Source organism: Carassius carassius, chromosome 7 (genome assembly GCF_963082965.1).
Source record: "Carassius carassius chromosome 7, fCarCar2.1, whole genome shotgun sequence".
NCBI lineage: Eukaryota > Metazoa > Chordata > Actinopteri > Cypriniformes > Cyprinidae > Carassius > Carassius carassius.
In genome coordinates this window covers 32,012,636-32,024,790 of record NC_081761.1, presented here as the reverse complement: position 1 = coordinate 32,024,790, position 12,155 = coordinate 32,012,636, and the positions used below count along the sequence as shown (strand labels likewise).

The following is a 12,155-nucleotide window of genomic DNA, read 5'->3' as shown; positions in this document are numbered from 1 at the left end:
TCCACCTTAAAAAAACATTACTGACCAATCCTACTTTAGCATCTTCTGTCATGTACTGTACATGGTTTCTGAAGTACTGAACACCGAAGGAACTCTGTGTGTTTAGATGGAATTTTACAGAAATTATAGATTGTATTCTGTGGATTACATATATATTACATATATATTAAATTAAATTAACTCACGTTTGGCACGGGCCTCCAGCTCTTTCTCCATTAGCTCTTTCTGGGTGGAGAACTCACTCAGGGTGATTTTTGGTGTGGCGTCATTCTGGCCCACCGTACTGATCATCTCCTGCTCTTTCTCATGGTTCACCTCCGCATAAATGTTAATCCAAGGGATTTTTCTGCAGAACAAGTTTTTGGTGAAAAAAAAAAAATAATAATAATAATAAAACATCAGTATTAACAATAATCCTTTTTTATTAAATCTTTTAAAAGGTGTAATTTCTGAGCCACTAGAGACACAAAGCGGAATTGCAACGTGTTTGTTTGAATTCAGAAATCTCAAATTAACAAAAAAGTCAAATGTGAAATGATATGTTTGTTTTGGTCCCCTTTTCAGTGGCAAATTGGCATAACATGGACGACAAAACAAAATGAGGGATGTGCATGCACACTCACAACAAGTTGTTAAATACGGTGTGACTGATAACACAATCCTTCATTGTATTCCTGAAATAATGACAGTGATAATTGCTGAGTATATTTAATATCTTCTGTAGAAGAAGTTGCCCAGGCAATCAGAGCTACTGAGAAGCCGTGCAGGGAAACCCGGAATGAATTATAGAGATGCTTTTATAATTCCCTGAAATTGCATGGCATGCTTTCCCAACACACTAACCACACTGTAATGTGTTTGCTTTTTTCCAAGCTCACTTTATATTTTTATGAATTAGAATAAGCATCTTCGCTTTTTTTTCTCTCTCAAATTACTATTAATTTTGTGAGTTAATTGCTTTATTTTTCCAAGTGTAACATTTCCATAAATACGCTTCCTTTTTAAATTACTTGGGGGGAGGGAAATTATATCCATTATTAATGATTGTTTCAACATTTCCATGAGTCTTTTCTATTTGAAAAATTTTGAGACCAAATAAATTATTCAAAGTGCTACAAAACAGTTTTCCAGTAGAGGAACCATGGCTGCATATTAAACCATTCACTGATATTTCCCTGCACTTTCAGAAAGCAGGATTTTTTTTTTCAACGTTTCTATATCCAAACTAATAACTAGATTTTACAACTAGCATGAGCAAAAATAGCTCTCTCAAAACTCCCAGTTACAAAGGAAAGTCGCTGCCGATTCCATCTCATCAAATCTTACTTTATATTTCATCTTTATATAAGGATAAACAGAAACGAGAATGCATGAAAAGAATGAAGTTCAGTGGCTCGAGTCCTGGTAAAAAAACAAAAAAAATGAATAAGTGATGTAAAATCTGTTTGCATAGATGTACCTCTTAAATTTGTAGATGAGAAATACAGCTAAACCCAAAAACACCACAGACAGAAGCATCAGCATAGCAGAACTGCTGTGTCTCGGGATGGAGTCAACCAGTGGAGCTGTGACAAAGACAAAAGTGTGTTACTCCACACTTTTTTTTTGTCCATTAAAAACAATATCTCAATATTTATTTCAGAACAAAGCATGTCAGTCTAAAAATGCCATTTCATGCCAATCCAAGACCGGATTAAAGAACAACTGATCTTGAATCATTCTACAGAGCATCTCCTGTGACAGTTTCCAAAACCCCCTTCAGCTCTCTCAGAGGGACTTCTGCCAATTGTTGGCATCCCTTAAAAATCGTTCATGGGAGCCTTACACCCAGTGGCTGTATATTTCCCCTGTGACTATGTTGTAGAAAGACAGCCCCATGAATCCTCTGACCTTTTCGAAAGAATCCTGAATGCTTTCCAGAACTTTCGACACAAAAAGTGCCAAGGAGGCTGCCAGTGTTTCTCAGTAAAAGTGCATGGGTAATAGCACAGACCATGAGTCATATATCAGTTAGTTTGGTCACTACTAGTCAATGATATTATATCTGCAAGGAATCAGTAAACATTACCAAGTTATTACAGAAAATGTTTATGAAGCCAAATTATATAAATGTGGCATATGGTGGTAAAAAAAGGATAATACTGAATACAGGATAAATTAGAATGAATTCAGTAAAAGCATACATGACATCTTTTTATGGTATTGCGGTTCCAATTCAAATGATTTATTCATTTGGCCAATGTGTTTATCCCAAAAACAGTACTTTCACTTTCGATCAATTTAATGCAGCCTTGCCGCATAAAAGCAATGATAAAAAACTGAATCAAAGAAAAATAGTGTAGTGTAACTCACAAGTGTAAGACTTGATTCACAATATGTCATTCATTCCCAGTGTTTTGCAACCAGATTAACTGGTTAAATTAACTGGTTCTTGATTCCCAATTAAAACAATAGACCAGAAAGCCTTATTCTTTTCACTGCTGACTGTGAGTGTTTTTTTCTGCTTCAAAAGTGGGGAGATTTTGCAAGCCATGATTGCTGGAGAGCAATTATCCAATTATCTTCCATAAGGCTTTCAGCATCACTGGTGGAGCATAAAAGCCCAATCTTTCAACAATTTATAGTGCTGACAAGCGCCTGGTCTCAGGAAAGCAATCAACGTAATTACCCAGGAGAATCGAGGGAACAGTATATACTGTAGCACCCAACAGAGGCTAGAGAGGGAGATCAACTGAAATGCCACTGTGAAATGTAATCCAATATAAGCAGTTGCACACTACAGATGTCAGCTAAATCATATCAAAATTTTTGTTACCTAAAGTTAATTGTGTGGTGTAAACGATGACCCGGGAGCCAGGTTTCAACTCGAACTCCACAGAGATCTGATTCAATGCGTTGACCAAAATTTCTGAGATCTAGGAAGAAAACAACATGCAGAAGATTTAAATACAGTAGTGCTTGCTCACTAAGATGCTATGTGTTTTGTGCATGTAGCTATGCAGTTAGTAAAGTATTCTAGGGTAAACCCGCAGTGCGACACACATCCCCCGTATCAAACAGGACGAGTTTCAGTGAATGCCCAAAATGACTTGTTACAGCTCTTTCTGCAGCTTCATTGACAATTAAATTGGCCAAATAGTAAAATGTGTTGTTATTCTTAAGAGTGTAATTTGCCAGTTGTGATTACGCCTGTGACATATTAAAGAGTAGAGCTTTATTTAGTGAAATGGGAGTGTCAGTAGTGTAGGGCTGTGATAATTTGGGTTGTGGATCAAAGAGTTTAAGGGTTTATTTCAAACCCTAAACAGTTATAATGTCTCCACAAGCACTACTATTCAACATTTCACCCTCAAAAATGTAAATTCAAAAGCCCCTACTGTAAAAGACTCTTGTTGTGACACGTCCTTGTCATGTAAGCCTAATTAGACACGGGTCTTTCCGCTAGAGATAATAATGCCCTTTTAAGTTAAAGAAAAAAGAAAATAGGTAATAGGTAGGAATGTCAAACAATCCCATTGAGAATATTTTTGACACGTCGTCTCTTTTTGCGGTGACAGTTACTTTCATTGCAGCCCCGGGTAGAAGCAGCTCTTTTATTCTGATAGAGGTCCATCATTCTCAAGCGCATTTCAACCTTGACCGTTAATGAGAAACCATAAAATTTGCATCAGATCTCACGTCTAACCTGCTCCAGATCCTCCTCTGTCCATATCCTGCCATCCGATTGGTTCCTGGGAGGAAGCAGGAAGAGTTCGGCCGCAGTCGGAATGCCAGGAAACACGGCCACCAGCAACTGTTCTTCCGGAATGTCAGCGACCTGGGTGGTGCAGGAAAAAACGACACTTATTAAATAAGGCTCAATGATTTATATATTACCATCTCCCACATTTACAAGGGTTACATTCTTTTTAAACGTGGCTGATGGCTTCCAGTAAATCAGTTTTGATGTATACAGAATGAAACCCGGCCAAGAAATTATTAGACGCAAGCGTGCGAGTGCAAACGGTTTTACACACGTTGAATTCCTAAAAACCTCAATCAATATCTTAGTCAGAGATCCACTACAAGGCCTAAAGGTCTAGACATGACAGGCTGCCGCAAAGCCAATGAAGAAAAGCCCACCTTGTATTCTCCCAGAGATACTCACCAAAGGCCATTTCCCTCATAAAGAGGAAATTATCTGACCTCAGGTAAATAATCTTTGTCTTATCTGGTACTACCACGCATGGCTCGACTTGTTATAAGACAATAGCTCAGAAATAGACAGCCTAAGCATAATTTACAATGAGCAATGCGGCCAGAGCCGAAGCAGGCTTGCGAATCAATACTCTGAGTCCAAGTTTGTACTCACCACTGCAATATTTGAGAAAGAAAAACCCTGGGGCTCATTGAAGGATTCAGCCTATGTGCAACTGCTACTGATATTCCTAATGATTAATGCACATCTCCAAGCTCCAGCCTTTATTTCTTTCTCAACACGCTAGATTCGACACACACTCCATCTGCTTGCGAATTAAGGTCCAAAAAGGCAATTAGACAGCAAAAGAGAGACATAATGTTGCAATGCTCTTAATTACACCCTGCTAATAGCTTAAGAGTCATTGTTGTAATTAAATCACTTCTTGTCAAAACATTCCTTTCCCAGACCGAAGAACTACAGAATAGCATTAAAAGGCACAGATGCAATAATCCATTATAGCAGAGGACAAAGTTGTTATTAAAGAGGTTGTTTAGACATCTGTTGTGTTTTCTGTCATTGTAGTTCATCTTTCCCTATTTAAGTGCTTGGCCGTGTTTATTATTGACTCTCTGCTAGAATGCAAATATAGCTTTACGGACAAATTTAAACAATTCAACATTTCTAGTATTTTTCATTCAGACGTATAGTGCTAAAAAAATCCATTATTATCATCTTTACAGAGAGCATCCATTGTGTAAATGCTTTCTTGGAAGCCAAGGCATCAATGTGAAAGTCCTTCGGCGGTTTTTAAAGCACAACACTCAAAGATGAACAATTTACTGCGAATAAGTACAAAGTGAGAAATTTGCACTGCATGGGCTGGGTTTTTGCTGGAGAATGTGCCGAAGTGCCAACACTCTGGTCATGCTGAGAGTCCATATTAGGAAAATATGTCTGAGATGCAGTTGGTCCAGTGACAGGAAGTCACACTCACCTCTATATATAGACTGGAGGTTTGAAGATATGTGTCGTCTTGTTACTGGAGGAACTAAATTTACATTTGCACCAAATCTAGACATATTTACCTAAAATGATATACATATAAATACACACTACCAAAGTGTGGGGTCAGTAAGATTTTTGTTATTGTTGTTTTCTCTTACACTCACAAAAGATGCATTTATTTTGTTCAAACACACAGTAAACTAATACTATGAAATGTTATAAATAAATAAATTCAATCATATTTATATATTTTCATATTTTAGATGATATTTTAGAAATATATTTTAATATATTTTAGCGGAATTTTTAGCATCTTTACTTTAGTCTTCAGTGCCACATAATCCTGAAGAAATGATTCTAATATTGTGATGATTCTAATATTGCTCAGCGACATTTCTTATCATCATTGTTAAAATCCATTCATGCAGTGTGTAATGCAGCTGTATGTGAATGTATTGAATGTTATTGTAATGAATCTGCAAAGTTGTAAATTTAAAAGTTCATGATAAATAAAGCTATTTATTGTCTCCTAAAATAAAGAATTGACCCTGAACATCTGAAAATAGTCCTTAGTAATTCAAATCCCACTTCCGTGACAACCACACATCACAGGGTAACACAGTTGCATAATGCGTGCCTATGTTCTACGTTGGCCGTCTGCGAACAACTTGAACCCGCCCACAAACACGTCATTCAACAAATCTGTTCAACACGGGATTCACAAAATGCCTGCTGCTGAAAGATCAGTATCATGTTTATTTGGACCAGCTGTGCCTCTGAATCACAACCTATAAGTATGATAAATAACAGATTAAAATTTTCCATAGAGTGTTCAAAATACAGAACTATTGAAATAGGCGTATCGTTTACGACACTCGCTGTACACTGTAGACCAATCACAACAGACTAGGCCATCTGACCAATCAGAGCAGAGCAGGCTCACGGAAATGAGGAGTTTAGAGAATCTTTGAAATGCTTTAAACATATTGTTTGAGAATAGCTGGAAAATAAGGTCAAAAAAAAAAAAAAAAAAAAAAAAAAAAAAAATTAATGCAAATCTTCAATGTTACTTTTGTTCAATTTAATGCATACTTGCAAAAAAAAAAAAATATTAATTTCTTATAAAAATTAACACTTTAATGAAGCCATTAAGCTTCAAAAACAACACAAAAGCACAAAAAAAAAAAATTAAAGTGGTCCATACAACTGATAAAGTCTTTTGATCCTAATAAACCATACATCAATGGGAAGCTTATTTATTCATCTTTCAGATTATGTATAAATCTCAATTTAAAAGAATTTACACTTAAGACTGGTTTTGTGGTCCAGGGTCACACACACACACACACACACACATATAATATATATGATAAGCGACTACAATTTTTGATCTAATTAATTACATGATGGGGTGATTCAAATTTGGAGAAATTACTCTGAAAAGATAATTTAAAGTCAATGTTGTGCAAAGCATCAAACAGAGATTACAAAAAATACTATACTCATATACTCTTTTGGACCATGTGAGTAAATAATGACAGAATTGTCATTTTTGGTTGGGTGAGCTATAACTTTAATCATTCTAATATAATTATTAATTACTATGAAAATATACAACTATTTTTTTAATGAAATGATACTCTTAATAATAAACTAAAACTGCTAGTAGGTGGTGGTAAATGTCTTAATGATTAAGTCAACTAGTCATGTATTAATTAGTTTGTTTCGTTCAAATGGCTGATTCCTTCAGCAGTGAATTAAACGCTTCTTTATGAATTGTTCATTGAATCATTAGGCTTGTTCGACTTGAAGCGGGTCATCACCATCAGAGTGAATGGTGTGTGACTTCAAAGTACCGCAAGATTTTTAGAGAGAATACGGCTGCTTGTGCTTTTGAATCGCTCTCGCTGTACTTTGATGTCATACACCGATTGGTCTGTGCAGCGGCACTTCAAAGCCAATGCGACTATGGCCAATGGTTCAACTCGCCAAATGGTTCACCCAATTCGTTCAAAACATGGATTAAGAAATGAAATACCACTGTGGGTTGATCGGGGATAAATTGAGCAAAACAGACAACATTGTGTCTAAAATAACACAATATTAACTCCTTAATGAACTGTTGTATAAGATGAGTATCACACTTGTGTGATATTGCACTTAGCCTACAGCTCGTTTGATATTTATTAACTACGTGATGTAGCTAAATATGAGACAAAATTTCAAACAGGGGCATTTTGCCCCATATCTTGAATTTTAGGGATATTCTCTAGGATCCATCATGCAGTAAGTTTTTGCCCTGCCTCATATTAGTCATCATTCGACTGTATGAAATGGCAGATGATCCACATAGGTCTAGGGCGGGGCAAGTGCATTAAATGCGTTAATAATTTTAATGCGTTATTTTTCTCCATAATTAATTAATCTAATTAACACGTTAAATTACCAGCCCTAATGTAGATATACTGCATATATATAACCATTATTAAACTAAACAAAACTGAGGCTCCATTTTGGCACTTGGGCATGTCATTACTCCATGTAAAATGTTGTGAAGTTTATTGGATCATTGATGTCACTAGTACTAAAGGGTATTGTGCCGAACACCCACCCCCCACCCCCATGATATGATATCATATTCTCTCTATACCACATACATAAATAACAGTATCAAAAAAGCCTAAAATAATAAACTTGGTCCTTCTTTCAGTATCAAAGTGTTTGTGATTCAAGTCCTGTGCTGACTCTGAGGCACTGGCTCTGCCTTTAACCTCTGCTACTGAAACCTTCTATTCTCATCTCCTCAGGCTGTTATACTGCTATCGCCCCAGTGTAGCAGAACAGTCAGCCGTCTCCACTCACCTCTCCTGCCCATTGCCTCAAACAGCCATCTTAAATGGACCTTGACTTTGATTATGTCTGAGCCTCGCTCTCCCTCTTTTTTTAATACACTGAGCTGTTTATCAGCGGCAGTATGGATAAAGTGTATTGGCTTCCTCTAGGGCACCACGGGATGTGCTTTAAATGCAAGAGGATAAATGAAAGGAACGGGGAAAAGTGAGTCTCCTTACCATGAGAGCTTAATATTAAGCCATTAGGTTTTGAACTTGATGTTGAAACAAAGAGGGGAAAAAGTTGGAAGCGGACAGTTCTACTTCTGGTGAATTCTGGGTAAAGCCAGGGAATCTGAGGCCAGAAAGATAATGAGAGAGAAAGAGCACATGTAGAAGACGGAGGTGCGTTTACGAGCAGATGTGAGATCAGAAGCCTCTTTGTGCTCAGCTGGTCTGACTTTGTTCTCAGGCAGATTCTGTTCTGTATGACGGAGTTTAGATTTAAGTGTGATATTTAGGGATTTCTGTATTTTTGTGTTTTATGTCTGAAACAGAGAGAGAATATGGCTGGTTTGATGAGCACAGTCTTCCTAACGAAACAGGAAGCTGCAAAATCACTTCAGACCAGACTAAGCTGGTTGTATGATCTTAGCTGCTCTCTAATGGTCTATTGGCTGGTTCTAGATGGGTTTGGGGTACTTTGGGCAATGTGAGCCCGGCTGGCTGCACTCCTAAACCAGTAACACTATTGTAAACCATCTCAAGACTAGCAGACAAGCTTGGGCTGTTTTAACCATAAAAGTTTTTATTTTTTATTTATTTTTTATGTGTTAAAATAATATACATACCATTCAAAAGTTTGGGATAAGTAAGTTGTATTTATTTATTTGAAAGAAATGTATACTCTTATTTAGCAGAGATGCATTAAACTGATCAAAAATGAGAGTTAAATCTTGATTTTTATTTCAAATAAATGCAGTTCTTTTTCATTTTCTGTTTAAGAATTAAGAAAAAATGAATGTATCATGGTTTCCACAAAAATATTAAACAGCACAACTATTTTCAACATTGATAATAATAGGATTTATTTATTGATTGATTAATAGATTGAAATAAATACTTTTATTCAGAAAGGATGCATTAATTTGATCAAATGTGACAGTAAAAAAAAAAAGTTAAATTCCCCCTCCCAAATTTTAATTGTCTGTTCATTGAAGAATCCTGACAAAAACATTAAGCAGCACACCTGTTTTTTTAAACATTGATTAAAAAAATGCTTTTTAGCACTAAATCAGCATATAAGGCTTTTAGTATTTTCATTTTAGACCTTCATTTCTGAAGGATCACGTGACACACGTCCTGCTCTATTATTAAGTTAGCACATATGCATAGCCAATTGAAACCACTGGGATATGATTCTATTTCGATGAACATTTGATATTGAACTCTGACGATCCCAAGGTATGTGTGTATGTGCACTGAGACTGTGTAATGTCAATGTATCAATCAACAGTGGCTTTAGTCTCTCCAGCAGCTCTGAACACAACTGAGAACCACTGGGGCCATTGTCCACCACACACACAAACACACACTACTGCAGACATACATCTTCAGCCTCCTGGAAGACAATGAATGACTTCCCCTTTACTACTTTTCACTTTACTAGCTAGTGATTCACTGGAAATTATGCAAATAGATTAATGCTGCCCACAGAATCTGTGTACAACACACTACGGTGACCTCGTGAGTCAGTTTTGAGAGCTAGCTATAGTACTAGCTATACTTTACTACTGCATCACTGTGATCCAGACATCTGAATTGGCTCTTCAAAATGTTCTTGTCAACAGGCCGCTTCTGGAAATATCCCCCGTAATAACTGCTGCTGTGATCATCTCTTTAAAATGAAGTTTAACTTACAGCCTGCTTACTGCTGGCAGTAATATTGTGATGTTAATTGCACCAGGAAAATAGGCGCTGAGTTTTGATATCTATAATAAGCCTAATTTACATATAGAGGACGTGTTTTTGTGCTGAAATGGAAGACAATGACTTAATTTAAACACAGTGCAGTGCTGTTTCAGGCGCATTTAGCATCTGGTTAAATGGATTGTGGGTGGTTAGCCAATAAAATGCAGGATTTTGGTGAAATGCGACAATAGGAGTGAACTGGTTAGTGAATTCTCCCCTTTGTGTCATGAGGACACTTTTTTTTTAAGTAAGAAAAATATGTGCAGTTACATTTGTTTTCTTGATAGGCCAGTTGCTTTCTCTGATATAATGGAAGCTTTAATATAAACAAGATCATAAAATAATGAAACATAATTATTTTACATGTAGAGTGAAGTCAGCTAAAATGGGCTATCAGGTAAAATGGACCAAATAAGGTTGGAGCATCATATCTCCTAAAATTTTTACAGTCAGTCACAATAACTGATCTTGCATTGTTGTTTCAACACTTGTTGACATGTAACAATAATTTTGATTGGTCTGAGTTTCTTAAAGCAGGCAGGGCAGAGTGTTACATTAAGCTTGTCAGAGAAATTGTAAGGTAAGCCTTACATAGTAAATTTCATTAATCGCCAATAAGGGTACTAAAGCAATTATACATATGCTTACCAACAAAGCAAAGGTTTATGAACAATGTTATAACATGCTCTTTCAAATAAAAAAAGATAAATTTACAAAAGAATCTTTGGTTTTTGTGAAAAACGGCATTTTAGGTAGAGATGGCTGGTTAAGCTAAAATGGGCCACAATTTTCAGTTAAAATGGGCTGCATACACACACACTTTTTTTACACAGAAATAGAGAGTAAAAAATTGGTTTATAGGCCGAGATATGTATGCATATAAAATCTAGTCTTAAAAAAAAAAAAAATACAAACACACATACATTACCAGTCAAAAGCTTTTGAATAGTGAGATTAAAAAAAAAAAAAATTTGAATTATTTTTGCTATTTAAAATAACTGTTTTCTATTCAAATATTTTTTACATTTTATTTATCCCCGTGATCAAAGCTAAATTTCTAATATTCTGATTTGCTGTTCAAGAAACGTTTTTTATTCAGTTGAGTACATTTTTTTCAGGATTCTTTGACGAATAGAGAGATCAACAAAGAGCCATTAAAAACTGAGAAACAACAAAAATCTTGTTTTTCTTTGAAAATACCTAAATATGTGCCACCAATATATACGTTTTTTTGTGTTTTAAGCAAACATCAAAGAAAATATAAATAAGAAAATATAAATAATATAAAATAAATGATTTAATATATAATTATTTAAAATGTGAACAAAGAGACAAATAAAAGCTGAAAAAATAAATCTTTATAAATAATATCTAAATATGTGCCATTTATTTATTTACTTATTTATTTTTCATATTTTAAGCATACATCAAATAAAATATGGTTAAGATCAATTAGCAAATGAAGAATAAGAATAAATATAATTAAATTTGTTTTGCTAGACTGATAAGATAATCATAATTATAGTTAACATGTTTAAGTGTATGGCACAAAGTATTTCTTTTCTCTTTCTTGTTATAAGAAAATATGGACAAAAATCAATTTGCCAGCATGTAAGAAAAAAAAAAGACCTAATAACTTAATAGACTCTGATTTAATGCAGGCTTTAATCAAAATAGTATAATAAAATATTTGATTTAAGTAATTATTTCAAATTAATTACTAAAACAAAATATATATATATGTCCAAGAAATATTTAATGTCAATGCATTTATTTGTTTAAAAAATGCATTATTTCACAATTATGAGCAACTGACTTTGTTTTTACCTATTGTTCCTGGATTTATTCAGTGATTCATTGGTTTTTCAGTGAACAAAAATATAAAAGCGAAGTGCAAGGGACAAGGACAAAGGATAGAATCAAGGCAACGTGAGGTATTTGACCAGGATCTGGAGGAGCTACAGAGACGAGACAGGAAAAGACAGTGTTAGAATAAATTCCCACTCACTTGGAGAACAGCCTTCTGAATTACCCGACCCACATCCTGTCTCCACTCCGGGACGTCGGGGTTAGCCTCGTCCAGATTAGGAGAGAAAGACAAAAGAAGCGATTTGAAGAATTCTGTCAAAGAGGAAGAGAGAAGCAGAGACAGACCTTTAATTCTTTCT

At 35.3% G+C, this 12,155-nt stretch overlaps 1 protein-coding gene across 1 annotated transcript in view; it reads right to left on the bottom strand.

Annotated features, from left to right (window-relative positions):
- Positions 1–12,155, bottom strand: part of sorcs3a (sortilin related VPS10 domain containing receptor 3a) — a 230,070-nt gene that overhangs the window by 2,073 nt on the left and 215,842 nt on the right. Inside the window, exons 22-26 of the mRNA XM_059554602.1 lie at positions 11,996–12,108; positions 3,686–3,817; positions 2,816–2,915; positions 1,460–1,565; positions 186–346 (exon numbers count right to left, since the gene is read on the bottom strand). Coding sequence (XP_059410585.1) covers positions 186–346; positions 1,460–1,565; positions 2,816–2,915; positions 3,686–3,817; positions 11,996–12,108 — 612 coding nt within the window. The remainder of the gene's footprint in view (positions 1–185; positions 347–1,459; positions 1,566–2,815; positions 2,916–3,685; positions 3,818–11,995; positions 12,109–12,155) is intronic.